At 41.0% G+C, this 19,432-nt stretch overlaps 1 protein-coding gene across 8 annotated transcripts in view; it reads right to left on the bottom strand.

The window, feature by feature from the left end:
• Positions 1 to 1,049: 1,049 nt before the first annotated feature.
• Positions 1,050 to 19,432, bottom strand: part of GPATCH8 (G-patch domain containing 8) — an 89,520-nt gene continuing 71,137 nt past the window's right edge. For 7 of the 8 annotated variants that reach the window (XM_070479660.1, XM_070479661.1, XM_070479659.1 and 4 more), the window contains 4 exons: positions 18,868 to 18,904; positions 10,250 to 10,299; positions 8,965 to 9,095; positions 1,050 to 5,901 (listed from right to left, as the gene is read on the bottom strand). In XM_070479660.1, the coding sequence (XP_070335761.1) occupies positions 1,986 to 5,901; positions 8,965 to 9,095; positions 10,250 to 10,299; positions 18,868 to 18,904 (4,134 nt within the window). In that variant the 3' untranslated portion in view covers positions 1,050 to 1,985. The remainder of the gene's footprint in view (positions 5,902 to 8,964; positions 9,096 to 10,249; positions 10,300 to 18,867; positions 18,905 to 19,432) is intronic. The other variant, XM_020873480.2, reaches the window with a different exon arrangement.

The following is a 19,432-nucleotide window of genomic DNA, read 5'->3' as shown; positions in this document are numbered from 1 at the left end:
ACTGTATTATTTAAATATTTACATGGGCTGAAAGCAAAAAAAATGAGCCCCTTCACTTCACAAACAGATGATTTCATTTTCCAGTGCTATTTATCAAAAAAGTGATGCTTCTGAATCAGATGAGGAGCACTGAACAGGTAGAAGGCTCAACAGAGTCTTCATTTGCCCAGCACTTGCTTGACATGAATGCAAAGCCTTTCTGTCTTGGAAACTGAAGAAAGGCAGAACACGGAGCCCTGGCCCACATACATAGGGTTTTGTTTTTTCTGTCAGGTGACCACCCAACCAATTCTAGCCACAGGAGTAGGTAGGGAAATGCCCAACAGGGAAGTTCTAACTACATCAAAGAAGATGAGATCTACAAGATGAACACCTTTGGGTCACTGTATTAATTAGGACTGAGAGCCAGGTGAACGATAAGGAGGAAGAGGAATTCAGGTGGTACTTCCTCTGCTAAGGGTCATGGAGAAAAGAAAAAAGGAATCTTTACTGCTTAAACCAAGTTGGGTAGAGGCATGGAAACCATGAAGCAAAAAAATCTGCAGAATCTAAAAATGTGCTCACCTCTCAGTAAGAGGAGGAGGAAGACCGTCCCAGCTCTGCCACACTCCGGTTTACTTCTACTTCAGTTTCTAGCCAACCCAAAAGGCACATTAAAAATTGTTGTCAGAGGGGGCTAAGTACTAGGAAGGCAAATGGACTGCCTGGGACGGCGCCGCGGAAACCCAGGAATCCCCCAGGACAATCACTTTGAATCTCACTGCTTCCAGAGAATAAAGCTCTTGAATCTCTCTCCTCCTCTGTGGGGCCCACCAGTTTCTCTGTATGAAATGCAAACCACATAAGGGAGACTGTCAAAACTATTCCTCAACACTCCTAGCTGACTGCAGCCCATTAGTTCAAAACTCCCAGTACTGGCAGCACCACTTACTGCAAATTATGTCTCAGCAAAAAAAAAAAAAATGTTAAGCAATGTTCCTCTTTTTAACATTTTATGGTTCATAACTTCAAAAAATACATGAGCTTGATAAAATATACATGCTTAGTCATTTTTGCATCTAGCAGAAAACAAATACTTTATTTTTGTTTGTTTTCATTTGATAACCTTTAAAGTTTCTTAATTCAACTAGGGCAAACATATTTACACAAAGCCACCAGAACAAGGATCACTTAAAGAGCCGGATGTAAAAAATATTATTGCAGTATACTACAAATATGGAACCTTTTTTATATGAGCTACAAAAAGCAGCATTTACGTTTATAGAGTTCAGTGCAATTTTTTACATTAAAAAAATCCTATAAATTAAGAAGGAAACATCAACATGACAGAAGAAAATACACCCTTCAGACACATGAGCTCCTCTCTGTTCCGCAGCTTCTATTCATGATACGATCTTCTTTTCTGGGATATGCAGATGTCTCTTCTGGGATGAGGGACACAAGGACAACAGTGCCAAATGTGTGGCTCTGTTTGTGTGGGAAGTGGATCAAATGACAGGCTGAGTGGCATCTGGTTCCAGGTCAGACTCCCTTTCCACCTCACCCGGGATAAATAAGGTCACCAAGGTCAAAGACACTGAGAAGGCAGGACCGGATGGACAACCCGCCAGCCAGAGAGGAGGAAAATGTTTTAAAATTTATACACAGAAGTGCAGAGGATAAAAAGTAGAGGGAGGAGGGGAGAATCTAAACTCAACAGTTTGGGGGTGTTGCCGAAGAGGGGTGGGCAGCACTTACTGTGTTCCCAGCCTAGAAACACAGGAGAGGGAGGGACAAACAGAAAAGGAAAAAGGGAAAAAAATCCCTGATAGTAAACCCAAAGCAAACCTCAAATCTAAAACCACCCCTGCAAGCCAAAACTCAATTCTTTGGCTGTCAGACACTGCCCATTCCAGCTTCTACTTGCTGGTATTAATGGCTCGACACCCCAAAGGAAGATGCATGGGTCACCTTCCCTGGCCCCATCTAGGCTCCTACCCCCTAACTCATGTGCCATGGCTGGGAGGGTGCTGCAGGTCCTGACCTGAGAAGATGGGGTGAAGCAGTGGGTGAAGGTGTAGGGCAGTGGCAGCTGCTGCAGCAGGCCGGGGAGCCAGCAGGGTAGGGTAGAGGGCAGCGTGTGGAACAGGGTGGAAGGTGAAGGGCCCGGGATGGATGGCCGAAGCGGGAATGATGTGGATGGGGTGGCTAGCCAGAAAGGTGGCGGGATGACCAGGGATGATGGAGTGAGTGAGGTGGGACAAGGAGATGGGGGTCAGGTGGGGCTGGGGGATATGATGCACTTGGGCTAGTGGCTGGGGGTGAGGGTGGGGGTGAATGCCAATGGCAGCAGCAGCTGCTGCGGCATGATGCTGTAGGATGGCGTGCTGCACAGTTGTGATGGACGTGGCAGAGGCCGTGGCCGGCTGCTGAATGTGGATGGGCTGCAAGGCTGGAGTGGCTGGGGCCAGGGCAGCCGAAGCGGGGAAGGCCTTCACCTGCTTGGCCAGAAGCTGCTGCTGGATGTGCTGCTGTGCGGCCTGCTGGAGCTTGCTGTACTTCTCCATCTCCTCGGGAGTGAAGGTGATGGGCTGGCTCTCCAGGGGGGCGAGGGATGCATCCTCGGCTCCATCAACTGACTCAATACTGGGTTCCCCACTGGGCGGTGCGTAACCGGGGAAGGGCTCAAGGTCTGATGCTATAGGCAGCAAGCTGGACTCCACAGGGCCTGGCTGACTGCCACTATCCAGGGATTCAAGGGTGTCCCCATCACTGGGGTCAGGGAGGTAGTTATGGGAGATGGATGGGTCCCCAGGATAGCAGTCAGAGTGCACTGGGGTGCCTAGCGGAGCCACAGGATGATCAGCAGCAGCTTCTTCAGACTTTGGCTCTTCTGGGGGTGGGTCTGATAAGGGGCCAGCTGTTTCCTCTGAGGGGAACTGATGTCCAAATGGGGCATCACTATTCCCTGGAGGCCCTTCTTCTGTCTCCGACTGTTCTTGCTCTTCTCCCCTTTCTAAGCCAGACTCTTCACATTTCTTGGCGTTGGGCTTTCGGGTAGCTGGGAGCTTCCCTATCAGAGGGAGGACAGGCTTGTTGCCAAGAGAAGGGGGGAGCTTGGGTCCAAAATAACCTTGTGGGGGGTCCTTGAGCTTGAGCCCGGTCTTATTAGGTGTGGCCAGCACCTCCTCATTCACACTGGGTTTCCTCTCCACTTTCCTTGACTGAATCTTTTCCAGTAGCAGCTTGGCGGTGACAGAGTTCTTGTCTTCAGGGCTGCAGTCACCTTCTGACCCTCTTCCTGGGCCAACGCTGCTGCTCTGGGAGGGTGGGCCTATCCCCTTACCATCATCTCCTCTGCTGTCTTCTTTCTTCTTCTCCCCAGGACCTTCTCCCCGGCCTGATCGGAAGTAGTGGGGAGACTGGGAGCGGTAGATTTTAGAGCGAATGAAGTCTCGACGACCAGAACGCCTCTCTTCGGGGCTCTCGTGCCCCCACGACCCCTTCCTGGAGCCTGACCTCTGTGAAGGGCTCCGGGTGCTGCGGCTGCGGTCCCGGCTGTAGCTCCGACTCCGCTGCCAGCTGTGGGCGGTGGTGCTGCGGCTTCTCCTTTTGCTCCGGCTGCGACTACAGCTACTGCTGCGGCTGCGGCCCCTGGATCTTGAGCGCTCTCTGGTATGACTCCGAGATCGGCTTCGGGACTGGCTGCCACTGAGGCTATAGTCATCATCAGAAGATGAATATTTGTGCCGCTTGGACCGGTGCTTGGAGCTGGCATAGTCTGAGTCATCAGAGTCGTGGGAGCGCTTGGAGTGCCTTCGTGACCGGTCACTATAGTCACTGTAGCTGTCATCAGAGTAACTGTGTTGTCTACTATAGCAGCTCTGGTCTGAAGAAGCATCTGAGCTACTGGAGTAAGAGCGCCGGGAGGAATGGCGAGAGGAATGGTGCCGGCCAGACCGTGAGCGGCTTCGGGAATGCTCACTGCCTGACTCCTCCTCTTCCTCTTCCTCCTCTTCCTCCTCCTCCTCACTGTACTGGGATGGAGACTTCTGGTGCAGCCGGCGTGATGACGCGTCATCACTGTCCTCATCTCCACTACTGGGTCGACTTCGATGGCTGGATCGGCTGCTCCGTTTGGTGCTAGCTCTTCGTTGGCAGGATGACGTGGGAGGTTCACCCCTGTGTTTCCTCCCACCATGATCCTGGGCGCTCCCACTACCTCCACCTTCATCCTTCTTGCCACTGCTTCCTTCTTCAGCTGGAAGGGATCTCCGCTGGGAATCATCCTGGGCTCGCCGCCGTCTTCTTGGTGGTGCAGGGCTACCACTACCAGGGGGTTCTGGTTTGGGCCCCCGTTCAGAATCTGCTGGGGCTGATGACTTATTCTTTTTTCGTTTTCGCTTCTTGCGCTTCTTAGACTTCTCCCCAGATTCTGCCTTAGAGCTTTTCTCTTCTGGGTCAGCCCTGTGTTTCCGTTTATGTTTGCTGGACTTTTTGTGCTTCTTTTTCTTTTTGTGTCGGTGGGACTTCCCAGATCGTTCTTTCTTGCTAGGAAGGCTTCTCCCTGTGTCTTCTGTCTCTGATCCATGGCTACCCCCAGGCTCCTGCTTATTTAGGCCACTACAGGCAGCCCCTGAAGCAGGTGCATCGATTCTGCCTCCTGAAGAATGTTGAACACTCTCTTCCTCCTCCTGGCTTTTATGTAGCTCACTAGGATCAAGGCCTTGGAGATGGTCCTTTGAGGAGCCTCCTATGTCCTTCGGCTTTTCCATCCCTTTTGCTCTGGCATCTTTGTTCCTTGAAAGCTTGAAGTCAAAATACAAAGGGTTACAACTGTACGAAATGGAGGGTTCTGCCTTCGTGAAAATTAACAGTTCTGATGGCCACTGGAGGGCAGTGCTTTCATCTTTGCTTAAAACAGGAAAGAAAGGACCGGTTGGATGTTTGGGTCCCTCCCGACTTTCTTTCCCTGCTGGAGTAGGCTGAGAAGTTTCTTTAGGAGGGTCAGACTCACGCATTTGGATCTCTGAATCCTTCTGACTCTGACTCTGACTCTCTAAACTATGCTCACTTACATCCCCCACTGAGGGCTTCTTTGTCTCAGCTTTGCTTCCAGGCTCTGAGGGCTCAGTCGCACTGGTTTCCATCTGCTGTTCGGAGATTTCACTAACTGTCTTTTCTGCTCCTTGGCTTGCTGTCACCTTGATGCAGACTTTAGGCTTGGGAGAACTACTTTTTTTGCTGTCTAGGGCATTCTTTGGGTGTGTACTAGTATCACCTTCCATTTGTTCACTGGCTCTCATAAAGAGTAGAAAAGGAAAATTAGGTTTTACTTTGCAGTGTGCTGGGGGGATGTAGTGGTAATACTCTGGTTCTGTAGCCCCAGCTCCTTCTTCTCGCTTCATTCTTTTCAACTTAGATAATGTTGAGGCAAGGGACCCTCCGTCCTGAGGGTCTTCATCCTCTTTTTTACCATCAAGATTACTGCTACCATCAGAATCTCCCACCTTCTGCAGTCCCTGGTCTGTACCCTTTTCATCAGCTTTTGTTCCATCTTCAGAGGTCCCTTCCTCTGCGTGGTCCTTGAAAACTGATGCTATTGATTCGAGTTTGACAGGAGCCTTCTTGGCAAAGGAAAATGACACTCCCAATTTTTGCAGTGGGGTCCCTAGATTATTCTTAATGCCAAAGCTGATGCCTTGAGAGGCTGGCCCAGGAGCCTGTGCCAGCCCAGTGGTATTAGTGATTTGTACTGCAGTGAATGGGCCTCCTTTATCTGTGGAGAATTCAGATCCCAGGCCACAAGTGGCAGTGGTACTTGCGCCACTGTTTGTTGCTGATTCTTCTTTCTCATCATCTCCACCTTCTTCATCTACAGCCACTGTGGTTGGTCTGAACATGGGACCACTTCCAGGTGCACTACACAATGGGTTTAGAAAAATGAGAAACAAACAAAAAAACAGGTTTAGGGGTACATTTCATACTACTTTATTTTTTCGGCTGTGCCATGAAGCATGCAGGATCTTAGTTCTCTGAGGAGGGATCAAACCCATGCTCCCTGCAGTGGAGGTGCAGAGTCTTAACCACTGGACCACCAGGGAAGTTCCTCATACTTCTAAAACTCTTATCTCTTATGTTTGGCCATTCATCACAGGCAGATCTTAAAGACACTGAATGGTAGTCCTTCCTCAGCCCTATGCTAACGAAAGGAACTTGCTCAGTTAAGGTAAGGCAAAGTCTCATACTGCTAATCTACTAAGTTACATTCATAGGGATAGCCAGTTACTGCTGTTTCTTCCTAAGCTGTCTAAATACTGAGTTTTACCTCACAATTTGAATACATGATCATTACCATTTGGCATAGCCCACCTGTCCTGTATCTGTTCCATCCTTTACATGTCTTTACTGTACCATCCTACCCATCAGTATGCTACCAAACATACGGCTGAAAATTTATTCCCAAAGGCTGCACAGTTCACCCTTGAATGATATGGGTATGCAGGTTTGAAATGCAAGGGCCCACTTATACAGATATTTTTTTAGTATATACATGTCACACAATTTGCAGCTGACTGAATCTTTGGATGTGGAACTGCAAATACAAAAGACTGACTATAAAGTTATACACAATTTCTGACTGTGTAGGTGTATGAGTTTGTGTGGGGGCTGGGGTCATCAGCACCCCTAACTTTCACATTGTTCAAGGATCAACTGTACTTTGTACAGCTAAAAAACAAAACAAAACAAAAACACAACCCTCAATTTCTTCTCTGCTTTCAAATTTCAATTTTTTAAAATGTGCCTATTCCTTGAGTTGAACACAGTCAGAAATCTCCACTGTGCTGCTCTCTGATGGTCTGCGGTTAGGTTAGCATGTCTATTACAGAAACGAACAGTCTGTGTCTATCTCCTGGCACCATGTCCAAGAATTTGCTTTGGTTTTGTGACACCTTCTGGGCACTCCATACAACGATCATTATTCTACCAAGTACTTTCTCAGCTTTGAAAACAGAAACATCAAGGAGCCTCAGAGCCAGTGTTTTAAACTCCTGTCATGTCTGAAACTTTTAGTGTGTGGGTTATACAGGTATCTCTCAAGCCAAACTCAAGAACTGAAGACAATTATTTGGATGAAGTCCTCTTAATCTAAACCCTAACTACTGGCTGTCCTAAAGTCAGGGACCAAATATAGTCAGATAATATGGTAACCCCCCTTTGCTACCTGAACTCTTGTTATTGGAAGATGGAACCCACCCGACTGGGGTAGCAAGAGATACTCTCACTGTGTCACAACCCCCCCCCTCCGCCATGGCAAAGAAACGTTCAAACTGAAATAAGGGATTTATTGTGACTTTTTGCTTAGTATTTGTCATGCAACTCCAACAATACTATGGGGTCATGCATTACTCCTAGGACGATGAAATATACCTGATTGGTGGGTCAAAACCTTCTTTTCCCCAAGAGTTTACTTGGTCATCTTTTAACTGTTTATTTCTAAAACAGAACTAATGCTGCACAGTGTGACTAAATAAATAAATAAAACAGAACTAAAAGTCACCAATGAAGAAAAACATGTATTAAAATATGTCTGGAACTAAAAAGTGGTCTGGTATGTATTTTTTAAGGAAGTAGCCTTTCAACAAGTCCGAGAGGAATGCATTTATTACATAAAGAACTGCTAAAGAAGGAATCAGAATCAGTTTACAGGCATTGTAACTCAATATTAGAGCTTACGGGTTAATTCTGTTTCAAAACTTACACTTATATGTGTTCTCCTCCTTCCTCCTTCTTCCAAAACACAAGAGAAGTTAATAAGTAAGCAAGTACCCCAAAATCTAGAAAGGTCACAATCTTGAAAACTCTGGCCTCAACCTCACCATAAACTTTTAAAAGTCACAGTTTTTCTTTCCACTGTAACTAATTCCTCTTGTTCCTGGCCAGCCATTAAAAACAAACAGAGGGACCTAAATCCTTCAGATTGAGGCACATACCTCATGAATTCTCAGATGCTCAAAGACTATCTCCACCAAAGACTAGTTGCTTGGGAATGCAGCCCGAGGTGGGCTAAGGCGGGCTAATTTCACCTAAGGCTAAATACCAGTTCCATACTTATCATCAAGAACCATGAAGGAACATTAAAAACAAAACTCAAGAAGGAAGGAATCTGTAGAGAAATGAATAGAATTTCCTAGGCTTTATTGCTTAGTACTAACTCTACAGTACTTGGAAAGACAGAATACTTAAATATGTGCTCCAGTAGAATACTGTAAGGTATGTGCTTTTCTACATAAGAATAATGTGGGAGGGGAATTCCCTGGTGATCTAGTGGTTAGGGCTTTCACTGTCATGGCCCGGGGTTCAATCCCTGGTTGGGAACTGAGATCCCACAAGCAGAGAGGCAAAAAAAGATGGAGAATGGGAATAACAGTTGCATAATTTACTGATTTACTGAGCATCTTCTATGTGCTAGGAACACTTTTGTAAGCACTTTGATGTAACAACTTAATGACTTTTCACAACAACTGTAAGAATTAAGTTATTATTATCATTTCCACCTTACAGATAAGGAAACTGAGGCACAGAACTTAGATAATTAAGGTCACACAGATCATAGGATACGGCCTCAGGAGCATTTTTTTTTTTTTAATTTGGCTGCCTTGGGTCTTAGTTGCAGCATGCAGGCTTAACTGCTCTGATCTATGTGGGATCTTAGTTCCCCTATGAGGGATCGAACCCATATCCCCTGCATTGCAAGGCAGATTCTTAACCACTGGACCATCAGGGAAGTTCCAGGAGTGCATATTCTTAATCAGTATATTATACTCCAAGTATAGATATTCTTTTAGTTTGAAAGAAGGATCTATTTAAAATTTAAGGATTATATATCAATTATACCTTAATTTTTAAAAAAAGGATTATTAAATTCTTAAATCTTAATGATTATTAATTATTTGTAAGCCCTCAGAGAGACAATGTCCTCACCATTCAGCTTGTTTTCTTTGCTCTGCCAACTCGTGGAGCCGCCGTAGGGCTTTCTCCTGTTTCTTCTCATCCTTGCGGGATCTTGAGGAGACATTTCGAGCAAACTCTCTCTGCTTGAGATCTTTCAATCTCTGAGGTAACAAAAGAAAGGAACAGGGAGTGGGTGTTTTAGAATAACCTAGGGATCCTGAAAGCAAGGCTTTCAGAATTTTTATCCATAATCAATGGTTATAGCATAGTGTAGAGTATACATTGTTGTACTCTCTCATGGTAATTGAAAACACAATGGCTGATTACTCTGGGTAAAGCACCTGGAGTATCTGCATTCCTAATTAGGACAGCACACCATTTGCTTTATTGGCCAAAATTAAATAATTTCAGAAGCAACAAACAAATTTTAGAACACTAGGAGAAAAGAAAAGGGACTATTTAATCACCTGCTTTTTCAGGATGCAAAACTAGACAAATAGAATATGAGTTAAATTGTAATAACACAAGCCAGAGAGAACAGAAAGGGGTTAAGCCAGTACAGAAAATTACCCAGGTGTAAGATCTTAAAAAGCAATGTACAGCTTACATGGGAAGGTTATCTGAATCAGACTAACAAATAGAAAGCCTACTTTGATTTCACCATAAAAAGGTGCTATTCTTTTCATCATGAACAGTTTTCCTGTGAATTAATCAAACCGTCTTCCAATGCTTGCATGTTCAGAGCTCACCAGTCTGACCACTTTCATCTGGTCAGTCTGCTGAAATTAGAAAGTAATAGGTGTGGCTTTTCATTCCTTTATGGCCCCAAGAGGAACAACCAGGGAATGAGGTGGGAGAATAGATAAGCCAAAGAATTTATTACTTAAAATCCTGATGAAAGAATGGGTCTTTTATTCTCAGAAGATACTATATGTAATTATCCTTAAAACAAAAACCACCACCAAAAAATACTAACAGTGTTATGACACACTGATGACAGGAGTCCAGACGTATCCGCAGTGAAGACAGAACTAAAGTGAGTTCCAATATACGAGGTAATAGAAAGGCAAACAAACCAAAACAGAACACATACATTGACCTATGCTTTTTACAACAGCATTGAGAAAAGAAATCTGACCCAATATAAAGTGGACATTGCTTTGTGGAAAGGCATGATGCTGAACAGACAGAGGAATTTTCTTATCTAATATTTATGAAATGTGTTTTGAGTATTTTTGAATTGGGAGAGGGAAAAGGGTGGAAAGACACACACAGAAAAAGATATACAGCTAGAGACACTAGTAGAAAAACTCACTCTTGTGATCTGGGCTCCCAAATTAGAAGGATTTGCTTTCAATACATCAGCTGAAAATGTCACATCACAAAGAAAAAAAAAAGTAAAAAATAAAACAAGAGTGGAAGAGAAAAAAAATAAAGCAAGCATTACTACACAAGCTCTCTTAGTGAATCTGCAAACTATTATACTGAACAATCAGGGACAAAGCCATCAACTCTAAAACGTCTGAGAGGGAAGCACCTGCACAAAACATGTATGTGTACATACACACAGACTGACACAGTAATAGTGCCTTCTAGATAAATGGAACCGTCTCCATTCCTTTGGGAAAAATGGTTATAGAACTTTAGGAGAGACCACTGCAGTCTAAAAGTAGTTAGTCTTATTTCATTTACCTTTATTTGGGGGATGTTCAAGTAACTGACAGCTGGCAAAATTGTTTTACCGAGGCTGGCTGCTCAGAATTAAGCTTTTTATAAAAAAAAACTTCAAGATGAAGGAGCAACTATTTTAAATAAACATGAATTCCAAATTTCTCTTTCCAAGGAGAAAGGGGCAGAGAGAGTCAATCTGTCAGGTCTACTGAATGATTATTTTAGGCCACAAACCTAGGTTTTTTCCTGACCCAAACACTTAACAGGTTCTCTGGCCAAGATTTAAATAGAATGTCGTATGTTTTCTTATTTCTACTGTTTTTTCTCCAGCCACCTCATAGGCCTGGAAAAATCTCCCCATGCCCAATCATTCCCTTCCCTCTTACACTTTTAGGAGTTATTTCCCAAACTACAGGACCCTGTCTAAAAAAATAAGCATTTTATCAAGTCTTGAGTCTCCAGGCCAAGTCAATGATTTCCGGTCATTCAGCAGCCACTTGGTACAAACTTGAAGGGACAGACTATTTCAACATCATCAAGAAGACATCCCATCTCAAATTCCCACCCACCACAATAATTATAAGTAGGGAAGGAAGAAAATAGAATGATATCAATAAAACAAGTGCAAATCCCAATCCTATACAAGGTATAGGCAACACTCCTAGATCACCTCTATAAACTCTATGGTCAAGTCTGGGGCTTTAAAATGAGAATTGGGAACCCTAGAATTCTAACCCAAATCTTACAGGCAAGACTTGGCAACTTTTCCAAACCCAAAATGTGTATTTGAGGTCTCTCTTAGATAAGGGTGTTCCGATGGTAAAAATGGATTCCTAACCCCAAGTCTCTTCTTTCTATTCAGGGTCAAACTGAATTCCCCTCACAAAGTTTCTATTGTTCCCTACACAAGACAGGATTCTTTTTCTTCCTGAACTGTCTTATTAGCACTTTGTTACAGCGCTCACCTAGCAACTATCATTTTGTCTGACTACTTATTCCTGTCTTTCAGAAGGGCAGTATGCATAAAATTTCAGTTTCACCTCTCTGAGCTCAAAATCCCTCATTAGAAAAACAGGGCTGCATAGCAATAGATTAACAAGATTAAGTGTCAACATAAATACATGTAAAGCACTTATTTACGTCTAAACTGTTCAATTCTGCCCCTTCCCCTGTATTTGGGGCAGGAACTATGGCTTATCTTTATAATCAACCCTGCATTGTTAAGGAGCAGCACTAAACCCATAGACTGCATCTGTGGCAGGTGAATCTCAATCTTTAGAGAACCAAAAGGTCAGAATTTTAAGCCCCTTAACTTCTGAACAGAATTGGACCAATGGCAAAAAAAGGTATTGACCAGAAACTTCTCAATTTCCAATCCAAAAAGTAATTTTTTATAAAGGTATAAGACCCTAATTCGGAGTCAGTTTTCCAAAGTTGCCTATTTTATTTCAAAAGGCTACCAAGCTTGGTTCATTTGTCACTGAATACCCATATGAAATTCCCCCTGTGACCTGTATTTTTACTTTCCATTTGAATTCTGAGGGGGGACTCAACTTTAGATAACCTTTTTTTAAACAAAGAGGAGCAACATACCTGTCTGTCAAAGAAGACAGAGTTTCAGGTAAGGAAACCAAAAAGTACAGATGTGTCATCAATCCAAAACTATTTTCAAAGGCTGAGCAATTCCATACTGTACACACAAATTCAAGTTAAAACCTTCAAACTAGCACACAGTTTAATCTGAATGGATCTAATTAATCATTTAGATGATTCCAAAGCTACTATGTCCTATATATTATCTCTTAAAATTATAAAGTATAATTTCTGAAGAAAATTGCTAATAAATTTACTTATTTATTGAACTGTTAATGCTTATTAATATAAATTTAAGCCATATAACACAATTTTAGCTGGAAAATATTTGATTCAAAATAAAGGAGACCAAACCCCATTCATAATGAAAGGGTTTGAAGATCCTGTTTTTCTAAAAAATCAACAGCAAATGTCCAAAAAAGTATATACACTTGTGGCAGAGCACATAATTTCTCATTGATTTCAATAACATGGTAGCTGGCGTTTCCATTAAATTTCCCAAAAGACCAGTAGAGGGACGAACTTAACAAATAACCCAGTACTTAAAATATCCATCCACAGTTGGGCTAAAGACTACTTCAAATGTAAATGACATTTCCAGTTCTTAAAACCGGCTAAACCGCAGTGTACTGGCAGAAAACGATCTGCTCCAGACACAAAATCCTGCTCCACCTTTCAACTCTGAACAATTAAACCAGGGAAATGAGAATCTGGTATCTTACCAGGTTTTTAGTGCAGGTGATAAACTTGCCCACATTATTAATAGTGTGGAGTGTCAACAGTAAGGAGTGGTGATGCATGTGAGCCAGGAATGAATGAGCCACATACTTCTGCACACTGTTTTCCCTACCAACAAAAGATAGTAAGGACCTCAATCTAATAAAATACTTTTTATATCTTTTGATGCTACACTTCTCTCTTGAACCACAACAAAATTCGATGCTAGAAGCGTATATTTGATTGAGTATACTTCACTAGGAATGTATCTATTATCTTTCTCAAGTATTTAAAATTATTGCACTTTAAAAGAATAAAACCATTATTTCCATGTGAAGAGAATTTCAGGCATTAGAAAATAGGCAGAGTATTAAAAAAAAAAAATAGGCAGAGAGTATTTTCTATTGCCACTAAACATCTTATGTTCCAATACACATGCAATTCTAGAGAAACTGTTTTGGGGTAAGATGATTATCTGTGATTTCTTTCTCTCACCAGACAGCAACCCCGCTCTCCAAGAAGACAGACTGCTCTTAGTCTTCCTTCATAACTAACCCTCCAACACACACACCGTATGTATGGTACAGAAGACATGCTCAATAAACACTTATCAACCTGGCTTCAGTTTTAAAATTAGTTCCTGGGAAAGGGAACATAAACACATACTTTCATATGTTATTTGTTGGTTCATGAACAGAGATGGAAAATAGTGAGCAAAGAAGCAGTGGTTGTTTGTAACTCAATCTGGTTTTTTGCCCAAACATAATTCAGCCTTTTTTGAGCTTCAACTACTCCCTTTCCATTTTGTCAACGATCCCACATACCCCTAATTCCATGGCTCTTCTCCCCACTGTTCCCAGCCTCTCTCCAATGACAGAACATTAATGAAGAACGTCTCTCCTCTCCCAAACTGGAGCAGTCATGCTGCAGTTACTTGGCCAACTCAAGATTCAGTGTGTGTGATGCCTCTGGATAAGCCAGTCCAGGAAATCACCGTGCAGTGAGGAAGAGAAAAGACCCGGCAGAGAACATAAAGCGCCTCAGCAGTAAACCACTCAGGGAGAAAAGATTCGAGTTGAAAGGTTAAGGAAATCCAAGTTACTGGGCATTAGGTGTAATTCTTCTTTTAGCACGTGCGTATCAGTAAGTGATGAAAATGAGTTTTATTCAGTAACACAGAAACCCAAATGTTTTGTAACAGAAAACTAAAACTAAGGCTGATTACAGATACTGAAAAAACATCAGAGGGGAAAGAAACTATACATTTTTTTGGCTAAGTAAATAATTCTAATTAGTCATTTATGGTAATACGTAATTTGTGCACAATTACTCTGAAACACAGTAACTTAATATCATTTGGTAATGTCAAATTAATCTGTAATAAAATCACTGCATTATATTTATGCTCTGAAATTCAGCAAAAACCTTAAAAGTATGGTATTAATAGCATCATGTGTATACTGCTTTAAGGTATTTTCCACACACCCATACCTAAACACACACATCTATGTACATGAAGTCACCATCATCACTACCAAAAGTTAACTTTGATAATGAAGTTTTAAAAAATAATTCTATTAATATGTATTTCACATGTCATAACATTCATCCATTTAAAGTGTAAAATTTAGTGGGTTTATTAGCATATTTTCAGAGTTGTGCAACTAGTAGCATGAATTTTAGAATATTTCCATTATCCCCAAAGGAAAACCCAATCATTAGCATTCATTCCTCATTGTCCCTTTCTACCCAGTCTGTGGAAACCTAAACTACATTCTCCATAGATTTGCTTATTCTAAACTTCTCATATAAACAAACTCATACAATATAAGGTTTTTTTGTGACTGCCTTCTTCCACTTAGCATATTTTCAAGATTCATGCATGCTGTATTTATCAGTAAGTCATTCTATTTTATTGCTGAATAACATTTCATTGCATGGCTGTGCCATATCTTGTACATCCATCACTTAATGGATATTTCAATTGTTTCCATGTTTTGCTCATGTTGTGTTGCTGGAAACAAACCTGTACAAGTTTTCGTGTGCACATTTTATTTCTCTGGAGTATGTATTGGTCATATGGTAGCTTTATATTTAACATTTTGAGGAACTATCAACCGCTTTCCACAGGGGCTGCACCATTTATAACCCCTCTAGCAGTGTAGAAAATTTCTAATTTCTCCATATCTTCTCTAGCACTTTCTCTCTTTCATTTCGGCAACCTGAGTAGGTATGAAATGGTATACCATTGCAGTTTTGCAGATAACAAGTTTTAAGAACATCTATGTAATCCTCGAGATCATAGCTGAAAACAAAGATCTGCCCTCTATGTAAAATTTGAAGGGAGCATAATTCAGAAGAGCTGGTTAGGCCCAAAGCAAATGAAACAGCAACATCCTAGTTCAGTGTTCTCTTTTCAGTAATATTTTTCACAAACTTATCATTCCTAAAGTTGCTTTAACTTTTCAGACTACAACAGAACATACAGCCTCATATGCCGGAATCTCCCATGGTGCACCACTGTGATGAATGTATGTTTACAGGAGCAGAAAACCAGTTTAAAGCTACAGAATGTAAATAAGGCAGAATCACTTCTATTCACTTTGGAACTGAGTGCCAAAAGGAAGAACAGACTTAGAAATACATACTAACAGTATTAGAATACAGAGTTTACCAGTAACCTTAGCTCCTAAAAGGTCTGCTTAGGGTTACCCCTGATCACAAAAGCAGATACATTCTCTGAAGAGACACAGAGTTTTCCAAGATTAACTATGCTGTGATAGCAGGGTTTAAGAAGTATTTTCAACAAAAGCAGAGGTGGTGGCTAAGATTTAACAGGTGAAAAGGCTCAAATCATGCTCAATTTTGGGGAGACTGGCCAAATGAAGTCATTCTTTTATTAACTAAAACAGTCCCAAAGAAAATGGCATCCACAGCAGTACAATACACAACTGAACCTAAAACTTTCACCTCTCTGCTGTAGGTTATTAAAATACAACTACCATACGCTTAAGTTCTGAGATATATTCCTCTCATCACATTTGCTTTTGCTTCTCAGAGAAAAATCTCTTCAGAAGTGAACTGTGCTCTTTAAGTCAATATTTATAAAGCTTTGGCATTCATGAATACTGTATGATTTTCCTAACCTTTTTCACATTTTTATAATAATTAATTTTCTATAAACACTTCAAATACACAGCAGCTATGAATTATCTTCATGGTAGCTAATCTTAGTGGTTTCACTTAGAACGATCTTTTTCTTTTTACTTTAGTCCGAGAATTATCTTTTGTCACCTTGCCTTTTTAGTTTTGTTTTTATTGATACTTTTCTGTGTCCCATCCACCATGACCCCTGCATTCAATATCATAAGTTGCACTGAAAAAGGAATACAGTTACATTTCATCAAATCTGTAGTGTCTTGCCAGAGGTTCAACTGGCTTTGGTGTGCTTACTGACCTGATGTAATAAGTGTCAAGCACAGAGGATTGAATGTATCTTGGCAAAAACTGGACCAGTAAGTAGTGAAATTTCAAGTGGAGAGTATACCAAACTTGAATGAAGCCCATGTGAAGTCCAAAAATGATCATTCCTTCCATCACCAAACAATTTCTCAGAAAATACTTCAATTCAGAACCTATTTTATTTTTGAGAGATGAGGAAAACTCTTTTAACATTTCTGTATTTTGGTACACATTACCGGTGCTAGTTAACTAAAAACAAGCACTGCTGTCAGAAAGTCAACAGTTTAGACAAAGTTAATTTAAATCATGTAGCAGTTATAGAGTCTACTCTGTACAGTTCAGAATAGTGAAGTCACTAATACCTGTTACAGGCTTAAATGGTTTAGTAATTTAGTTCAGTCATTTAAAAAGTTCAGGAAACCATTATTTTTACAGCTAAAACAGACCTCGGTATTTCTTTTTTTAAAAAAGTAGAATTGTACAGGGGTTTTCATACTGAAGCTATTTTAGCAAGAAGAAGAGGCGGGCTGAAAGCATTCTTTACTCTGATGAAGATACTGATTCTTTGAACAAGTTAAAGGAATTTCTCAAGGCTGCTTTACAGTACCAGATTTTGATAATTGGATTGTACTACCGCATGGTTTTGAAACTGCAAGGAAGCTATACCAACACTAACTAAGCAGGAACAAGCAGGCATCTTTTCAATGTGCTACTTTTCCTAGCATCAACTACAACCTGTGGAAGCTTGTGTGAAGATGAGGGAAAGGTATAGGCCTGGGTCACAAACTTAAATGTTTAGAGGGATTTGGCAGGTAACATAATGAGTCATACAGGTTGGGGTAAGAGAAGATGAAGTGGAAACCACATATAATTGGAGAAGGAGCACATGCGTTTCTAAAGAGAAGGTAAGCTTTCAGCTTTAGCCAACTGTTATGTTGATTATGTAGGCCCAGTGTTCTCAGAAGCTTCAATTTTTCAAGATAAGTCAAAACCTGAATTATATAACATCTCATTTTAAAAAGTTGGGAATCAACTGAAATTAAAGGAGAAAGAACTACCACCACAAATACCAGACAAAACACAGCTGACCCTTGAATAACATGGGTTTGAATTGTGCAGATACACTGATACGTGGATTTTTTTCAATAGTAAATACTACAGTAGTATATGACAGGATTTTCCTCAATAGCAAATACTATAGTACAATAATAAATACTACAGATCTGGGGTTGGTTGAATCCAAAGATATGGAACCATCGATAGGGAGAAAAATCTCAGATATGAAGGGCCAACAACAAATCCTACACAGATTTTCGACTGCATGGAGGGTAACCCCATGCTGTTCAAGGGACAACTGTGCATGCATCTGGGGGAATTTGTGATCTCTAGCTTATGTACTGGAAGCTAGTGAGGAGGGCCCCTTAGTGGCACAAATAAAAGAGTAAGACTGGAAGAATCCTGAATAAGTAACAAGGCACTAAGAAAGCAAAACTAAAACACATCAGTGTTAAAATAATGCACCAACCACTGTGCTGCTACAAATTTACCTCTGGGAAAGAGACTATTCTTTGGAGTTTGGAATTTAAACCTTGCAAGGCTAAAGAAAATGGTTTCCACTGTATATCCATTAGCAGATATGTGTTTTTAAAAGCTATGTAAAATAAAAAGGCATACAGAGGTAGAGATGGAGAAATGTTTTGCTTCACAGTCAACTTTAACTTTTACAACTAAGCCAACAAAGGTAGAAGATGAATACTAATGTTTATTGAACACTCAGGCATATTAAACTAACTTACCTAAAAATGAATCACAGATTGGATTACCTCTTGAGAAATGGAAGGCTTATCCTTGGAGATCTCAAAATGTACAAAATTATCACTATTAAAGAGTGTTAAACTGCTAAAAACAGCCAAAATGTCTAAGTAGGATTTTCATCTCTGAAAATCAAGCTGGGTCTTAATACTTACGAATTAATGACTCTCTTCACAAGATTATCTTAGAAAACTGAGAAAAACTAGTGAATAGTAAATAGTGAGATGTACATAGCACCAAGGAGGTGGGGAAGATTAAAAAAATCACCACAAATGAAGGTGACCAAATAGATCCTTTTTGAGAGATTGTATATGTGCACACTAAATTGCTTCAGTCATCTCCAACTTTTCACGACCCTATGGACTGTAGCCCACAAGGCTCCTCTGTTCATGGGATTCTCCAGGCCAGAATACTGGAGTGGACAGCCATTCTTCTCCAGGGGATCTTCCCAACCCAAGGGTCAAGCCCATGTCTCTTATGTCTCCTGCACTGGCAGGCAGGTTCTTTACCACTAGCAATTATTTGTGCTTAATAAAGATAAGGGCGTGTTCAGGATCCTACCTATACTAGGAAGTTTACCACTAACATAATAGATTATTTCTCTGGAAAGTTTTAATGGTGAAACTTTGATAGAAGATGCAAACTGTGGATTACTAATATAGGGTTGAATGTACTTACCTATTATCTCAGATTCATAATAATCCTGTGTGCCTGCCTGGAAGACAAGACAGGGTGTCTTTATGATTTTAGAGCATAAATTTGGAAAATGGTAGGTCCATTTGTATGGTAAGTTCATGTCCATCAAAGAGGAATGAAAAATAGGACCTATCTCCTCTTCTCAGAAGTTATCTAGCTGTTTTGTACTAAGGTCAATTAAAGTCTCCTTAGAAATCCTAAAGGCAGGAAAAAGTAGAACTGTAATAACAAACTTATACTGCATCTGTTCTTTGTTTAATATCTAAGATGGGCTTTTGATCAAGATGAAGAAATCAACTTACATGAATTCATTAATCACACCAGCTAAAGATTTTTTTTTGCCAGACCAGGAATCACAGATATATTTTATACTAATGGATAAGGTAATTCAAATAAGAAATCCTTAATTTTTTATTTTCATTTTGATGATATTCTAACAGAGTAATACATCAATATCTGAGATCATTTAGATGAGCACAGTATAAATGTTTACAGCTGGGGGCTTAAAATGACAGAAACTGGTCTGTAGCAAACAAAAGCCACACAG

This window comes from Odocoileus virginianus, chromosome 17 (genome assembly GCF_023699985.2).
Source record: "Odocoileus virginianus isolate 20LAN1187 ecotype Illinois chromosome 17, Ovbor_1.2, whole genome shotgun sequence".
NCBI lineage: Eukaryota > Metazoa > Chordata > Mammalia > Artiodactyla > Cervidae > Odocoileus > Odocoileus virginianus.
This window is presented reverse-complemented; position numbering and strand designations above follow the sequence as displayed.